Consider the following 7,622-nt stretch of genomic DNA (forward strand, 5'->3'; position numbering starts at 1 on the left):
TCTATTTTTAATTGGAAAACATAAATTTACTTTTTACATGTTTTTTCCAATTTTATTTATGAACAAAAACCTAAATTCTATTAAAAAGAGGTAGGCAAAAAACTTAGTTGATTCACTGTATATGCTCTGCTTGCGTACATTTCATGTTCGTATATTACTGCTTGCATGGCTTCAAGCAAGCCATATGAAATATATGTGGGTATTATAAATATGTTAGCGAGTTGCTGCGTAATATATTGTATGTGAAAACATTTTATATTTGTCTGTAAGCTGTAATATGCAACAGCTTGTATTGGTAAATATTTTTAGCAAAAATACTAGAAATATTTTGAACAGAACCATTTTTTAAATATGCATTTTTTAAATATGAGATAAATGCATATTTATTGCAAAGTCAAAAATAAAAATATAAAAGCATTTACTAATATTTAAACTCTGGATTTGTATATTTAAAAAATGTATCCAAACATAGTAGTTCTAAAACTACTCACTTATATTAAATTATTACTGCTCCGCATACACGCGTAAAGAACACTCTTGAAAGGAATATGACTAGTTCAAAACTAACGTGGTGATAACCTAGGTGAGACGACTAAATCCACACATGCATGACATTACCCCAATCCCAAAACTACTTCATTGCTAAAATTATGAGAGCACATAATCCACAACATGTTCCTATGTAATGCTGCCGGACCATGTTGTTGTTAAGAACAACAAGAATCATATAGCTATATATTGTTTTCAGGAGAGTAGTTTTGGTATTAGCTTAATGGATCATGTACTCCAATCATTTTTGCAGAGTAATTATACCTTGGCGAAATCACTTTATTTCTACTCTATCAGAAAAAACTTTTGGGTAGGGCGTGAGGAAATGCTGTAATACAATATCACATTTACTATTATTTGTTTTGAGTGTACAACATACATTTGTATATTTTTTTATTAAAATAATAATTTTTTATTGCAATATATATTTATTTTAATTTCGGAATTACTTTAACAAACAAACATCAAATACTTATGGACAGTGCTAAAAGATTAAAAGACGTCTCGTCCATAGATGAAGACATGCGAATGTTAATAGGAATAATCGCAGATGAGGTAAAAACATTCTATAAAAATCGGTACATTTTTTTAAATTTGTATATACATAATTATACCCTTCACTTTCATGCTAATTTTACGGTGACCTTACAGCACTTATAAATATTCGACGCGTTAATGAAAAACTAGCTTAAGGTAAAGGGTATATATTTACATACATATGTTTATAGGGAAGCCGAATATTGCACTCTAACTTGCTTTTATATAATTTTATGTAATGCTTTACAAAAGGAAACTACAACTGGATTCTTATTAGCTGGTGTTGGGGAATCATTTGACGTAATTAAAAGGAATCGCAGTTTTCTAATGGTAACAGAAGGTAATATTTTAATAGTCAATATACACAATCAAGTTGTAAGTTATAAGTTATACTAATTATCAGAGAAAACAAAACAATCAAAACAAAGATTGAAATTCAAAATAAAATACCTACATCTTATACACACTATCAAAAAAGATGAGGGTATATTAATTTTGTCAATCGGTTTGAAATACATCGTGGACCAACAAAAATATATTATTTTCTATTAAATTCTAAGATGATCAAGCCATGTTCGTCCTTCTGTCTTTTGAAAATACGATAAGGTCCGAACGGAAAGAGGTAAAGGGTTGAAATTTTACAAAAGTATAAAGGTGGACGTACACAACACGCGTTATATGCGGCAATGCGTTGTACGCTTCTGTCCAAAAAAATAAAATATGAATTTTCATTTAACAAGTTACACACTGTAGTTTGTAACGCGTCTGCCACGAAAAGTTCAGCAACTTTTGACACGTCGGCAGCTGTTCAGGGTTGTTTTGTAGAATAAGAATAAACTAAAATTAAATAAATTTTTACTACGTTTGAAGAAATATATTCAAAAAACATAAACCTAAAATTTTGATTTTTAAAACAGACAAATAAAGGACGAAACGACACGTGTTGTATAACTTGCAGCTTAAAAAGCGCGAAAAGTTTGAAAAGCGTGAAACGTGTTTCCGCTTCAACGCGTGTTGTGTACTACCACCTTAATGTATAAGTACGGTTTGTTTGGTATTGAAAATGTTCATCTCCCAGCCAGAAAACAGTCACAACTGTTTTAAAAGTTGAAGTATAATGACGAAATTCGACATAAACTATTTTTATATTTAGCGCTCATTACTGGCATAAAAATTAATACGAGCCAAACTATGTTTAGCAAATTTAGGTCCATTATTAGAACTTGGCAATAACTAAAGGTAGGATTTTATAATGCCGATAAAGTTATTATATGTATACTGAAAGATAAGATGACAGGATAATCAATTAGGAAAGAGTTATATGCATTATGAAATTCTACCTTTAGTTGTTGCTAGGATTGTCAATTATTCGTGTTAAGAATTATTTGAATGAAAACTTACAATATTTAAAAAAATTATTCGATTATTCGAAGAATAACGAATAAAAGTTTTTATTCAAATAATTTATAATTTAGTTACTTAGTTCTATCTCAACCTATTTTAAATTTCTCAGTAGATTTAAAAGTGGAAGCTTAGGCTTTTATTTGAGATTTATCGACATTTTGTCGATATTTTACCTTCAAAATTGTAAAGTGCCGATTTACCGATTTTTGCTTCAAAAATTTCGATTTTTTACCCAATCAAACAAACTAACAAATTTATTTAACTTTACAAAAGCAAAAATGACATGGAGCTTTTAAGACAATTGGAAAAAGAAAAATTACATTACGGAAAAAACAATTTTCTCCATCAGAAAAGTCAATTGGATCGATTATGAAAAGGAAACGCAATTAATATATGGAAATTAATTAATAATTTAATTGGTTTGAAAATAAATTTAATTTAAATTGGAAAAGTGAAAAAATCTAGAGATAATTTTCCAATAAAATTTACTCGACAAAATATTTACCTATCCGGTATTTGTTATACGATAACCAGAAAATAACTGATTACAAGTGTGCTAACTAGAGTATTCAAACGATTAATCGTTGATCTTTAAAAATAAATTTACACATTTTCTGGAAAAGTAAAAAAATCTAGAGATAATTTTCAAATAAAATTTACTCAACAAAATATTTACCTATCCGGTTTTTGTTTGACGATAACCAGAAAATAACTGATTACAAGTGTACTAACTAGAGTATTCAAACGATTAATAGATAAGTTTTTGACGATTAATCGTGTGAATAAATGAAAATTATCTTGAAATTTGATAATAACGAATAAGCCGAATAATTTCCATCAATTAACCGGTTAAGAAAAACTCACTATTACCCAGCAAAATATTTGCTTACAAATTCACTAGAAATATCACCAGAACTCATCGAGTAAAGTGCTTACTAGATGAGTTATGTACTTATTTTTGTTTGAGATATTCCAAAATTTGTTCCTAAATATGTATAATAAGTTTTTCAGCAACAGTCATACACTAGTTCATTGTATTTTGAATTCGTGGAAAAGTCTTAAAAATATTAATTTCTATATAAAGAAAAGAATAATAAAGAATAATATTTGAGAGAAAATCTTAATAAAAAACAAGTAAGAGTGCTATATTCGGATGTGCTGAATCTTATATACCCTTCACCATAGTGTATTTTAAACATATAGTTTTATAAATTTTAAATCTTTTTCCCGACTACTGATTCTTGAAAATATGTCATGGAAATAATGATCTCGCCTTTACATCTTCAGACATTTTGAGAAACATATTTGTGTTCCTAAATATGTCTAATAAGTTTTTCAGCAACAGTCATACACTAGTTCATTGTATTTTGAATTCGTAGAAAAGTCTTAAAAATATTAATTTCTATATAAAGAAAAGAATAATAAAGAATAATATTTGAGAGAAAATCTTAATAAAAAACAAGTAAGAGTGCTATATTCGGATGTGCTGAATCTTATATACCCTTCACCATAGTGTATTTTAAACATATAGTTTTATAAATTTTAAATCTTTTTCCCGACTACTGATTCTTGAAAATATGTCATGGAAATAATGATCTCGCCTTTACATCTTCAGACATTTTGAGAAACATATTTGTGTTCCTAAATATGTCTAATAAGTTTTTCAGCAACAGTCATACACTAGTTCATTGTATTTTGAATTCGTGGAAAAGTCTTAAAAATATTAATTTCTATATAAAGAAAAGAATTTCACATAAAAGCAAATTTATAATATTTGAGAGAAAATCTTAATAAAAAACAAGTAAGAGTGCTATATTCGGCTGTGCTGAATCTTATATACCCTTCACCATTGTGTATTTTAAACATATAGTTTTATAAATTTTAATTTTTTTCCCGACTACATTATTATTACACCAAAAGCAAAACAAAATGAACAACAACAACGCTAAACGAAATAGAAAACAAAATACACAAGGCAATTAAACCAACAGACATCTAAACATACATAACGAAAAACACAGAAAAACAAAATAAACAAGGCAATAAAACAAACCTATATCTAAATATACGAACAGAATTCACAAAAACAAAACAAAAACTAAATACACAATTCAATGAAGCCAACAGCATCCAAACATACAAAACGAAATACAAATACATCTACACATACGTGTACATCTTTTTCCAATATACAGTGTTCTTGTTGCTTATTTAACAAAGCATGAAAAAACAAGTAAGAGTTCAATATTCGGCTGTGCCGAATCTTATGTACCCTTCACCATGATGTGTTAAAAACAGTCATTACGAATTTTATTACAAAAAATAAAAAAATACCAATTGAAGCCCATTTTATACGATCTGAATTATTATTAGGTTCAATATTATAGAAATTTTAAAAAGTACCTTTTGAAGAACGAAAAAGTACCAAAATCTTCCCTTTTATGGGTTCCCACTTAATCCAGGCTTTACATAATGTTTCTAGATTCAATATTATAGAAAATTCAAAAAAAACTTTTGTAGAACGGAAAAGTACCAAAAAGTCCCTTTTTGTAGGTTCTTACCTAGTCAAGGCTCTACATGCTAAATTTCATGTTTTTAGGTTCAATATTATAGAAAATTCAAAAAGTACCTTTTGTGGAGCGTAAAAGTACATAATGTTTCTAGGTTCAATATTATAGAAAATTCAAAAAAACTTTTGTAGAACGGAAAAGTACTAAAAAGTCCCTTTTTGTAGGTTCTTACCTAGTCAAGGCTCTACATGCTAAATTTCATGTTTTTAGGTTCAATATTATAGAAAATTCAAAAAGTACCTTTTGTAGAACGAAAAAGTACCAAAACGTCCCCTTTTAATGTGTTCTGGACTAATCCGGGATCTACATACTTAATATCATGTTTCTAGGTTCAATATTGTAGAAAATTAAAAAAAATACCAAAAAGTTCCTTTTTATAGGTTCTTACCTAGTCAAGATCCTACATTCTAAATTTGATGTTTCTAGGTTCAATATTATAGAAAATTCAAAAAAGTACATTATGTAGAACGAAAAAGTATCAAAAAGTCCCGTTTAATGTATTCTCGTCTAATCCGGGCTCTACGTGCTCAATTTCATGTTTCTAGCCAATAGCAACGTAACGTCATGTTCATTCTTTGATTTGTGTTTATAAACAAGAAACCACAATAACAAAAACAGTTTGATACTGTGAGTTAAAGGATTTTAAACGGAATGAATTAAAAAAATTAATTTTGAGAACGAACCACGGCTCCTTATTTTAAATAAATAAAAATTCAGACACTCACAATTTGAGTTACACAATTTTTTATTTTATTCAATTCAAACATTCACAGGATTTTTGATATTAAAAACTTATTACTTTTATTAACTTTAAAATTGACAAAATATTAATTATTAATTCAAGAGTTAAAATTCAGCTCGACGTTCGATTAGATTCCCACCGCAACCAAGACTGTACATTTCAGGCCAGCTTTGTTGGCTCATTCTCATGAATCGATCACGTTGCACCTACATGTGCAAATATGCAGACGCTGACTGTGTAAAATTAGTTTCTCACAGAATTATTGCAAGAAGACAATTTTGTAATCGGATCGGATGCGCGTGTAAAAGTAAAAATATAAAAAAAGCTGACAATCAATTATTTTTTAGACGGATGTGTTGCCAGCGGTGTTAACTCCTCCCTCCTTAAATGTCTGCGTCCCGCAGATCTCAGAATCTACTGTTGATAGTTGGACTCGTACTTTTGGGAGATTCAATTTTTTTTGTTTGTTGGTACCAAAGCCATCCAACGCAAAAGATTATGAATGCAGTAATAATTACGTTGATTCCAATAGTGCTTTCAAATTTTGTTCCTAGCTGGTTTAATCGGTTTATATTGTTCAGGCTCACTCCATGGACGTATTTAATGTCCAGCAGTAGGTTGTCATGAGTTACGTTCGCTAGTACGAGTGGTAGGGCTTGAATCTTTGTAATAGAACTGCTTGAATACGTATGGTTCTTTGTCACTATTGACTCATTAGAAAACTGCAGGAGATAGCTACCATTCAGATATTCAGTTTTGTCATTTGACTCAGCCAAACCCTTAAAGTTCGTTAAAAAGATAACGTCGTCACTCAACAATTCGACAATTTCCTCCTGGGTAAGTATACACCTTGCTGATCCTCCCTTAAGAATACGGCTTAAGCAGTCCTCGTCTTCTAATTTAGTTAGAGATGATCTTTTGCAAACTGTTGAATTATTAATTAAAAGGCAGTTACCCTTGATGCCATAAGTCTCGGCTTCATTGACAAGCACCTTTTCAAACGGCAATTCTACTTGCTTTCCTTCAACAATAGCGGCTCTAGTAAGAAGTAAATTATAGAAGCTTTCAAGCTTTGGGATAGATAGGATGTATAAAAGCGATGAGCCGTTTGTAGAAATTGATGGCGTTCCGTAGTCCACTGCTTCTATCGCATTGCTGTAAGGCAAGGTTTCCAATTCGTCAATTATTCTATTTATTTCTGATTGATCCAGTAGATTAGTGTTGACAATTCCGCTCTTAGCCAACTGACAAGCTCGAACAATTTCGTTTATTTAGTCCTTTAAGATAATTATTTTATTGATGGTACTCTGCTCTAATAAGGTGTAGTCTTTTCCGCTCGTAATGTTATTTAATCTAGAGACAATTTCATTAATCATTTTCACTGCTTGATTTGTAGTTTGTTGAAGCTCTTTGTTAATTTTATATTGCTCATTGTTGTTCGCGATGATATTCTCTTGGCTCTCAAGTACCCTGTTCCCATCTGTAGCATCAGGGCTTCCAGCTACCCATTTCCAGGCCGATCCGATCCAATCGATTGATCTTTGCGATCTTCTTTTTTGCATTTGTCAGTTCATCAAGGCGTTCTTGCAGTTGCGACATGTGGTGCAAAATAAATTCTTTATTTTTACTCGGTGGAATGTTCTTCAGTATAAGAGATGATATATTGGTTGTCAATTTCCTATACTCCTCCAAATTAATAACGTGAATTAACTTAAAGTTTCCATCGACTATCCATCCATTTCCAACCTTGAGTGAAACCACAAGTGTTTTGTATTGGTAGATATGTAAGCTGCTCACAAAAGCAATCAGGTTGATTATGG

The 7,622-nt window shown here is 30.2% G+C and overlaps 1 protein-coding gene across 2 annotated transcripts in view; it reads left to right on the forward strand.

Moving 5' to 3' along the window:
* The first annotated feature begins 950 nt into the window (after window positions 1-950).
* LOC124419635 (V-type proton ATPase subunit F) overlaps window positions 951-7,622 on the forward strand; it is a 12,153-nt gene continuing 5,481 nt past the window's right edge. For both annotated transcript variants that reach the window (XM_046949847.1, XM_046949848.1), the window contains exons 1-2: window positions 951-1,104; window positions 1,339-1,426. In XM_046949847.1, the coding sequence (XP_046805803.1) occupies window positions 1,024-1,104; window positions 1,339-1,426 (169 nt within the window). In that variant the 5' untranslated portion in view covers window positions 951-1,023. The remainder of the gene's footprint in view (window positions 1,105-1,338; window positions 1,427-7,622) is intronic.

This window comes from Lucilia cuprina, chromosome 4 (assembly GCF_022045245.1).
Source record: "Lucilia cuprina isolate Lc7/37 chromosome 4, ASM2204524v1, whole genome shotgun sequence".
NCBI classification, from domain to species: domain Eukaryota; kingdom Metazoa; phylum Arthropoda; class Insecta; order Diptera; family Calliphoridae; genus Lucilia; species Lucilia cuprina.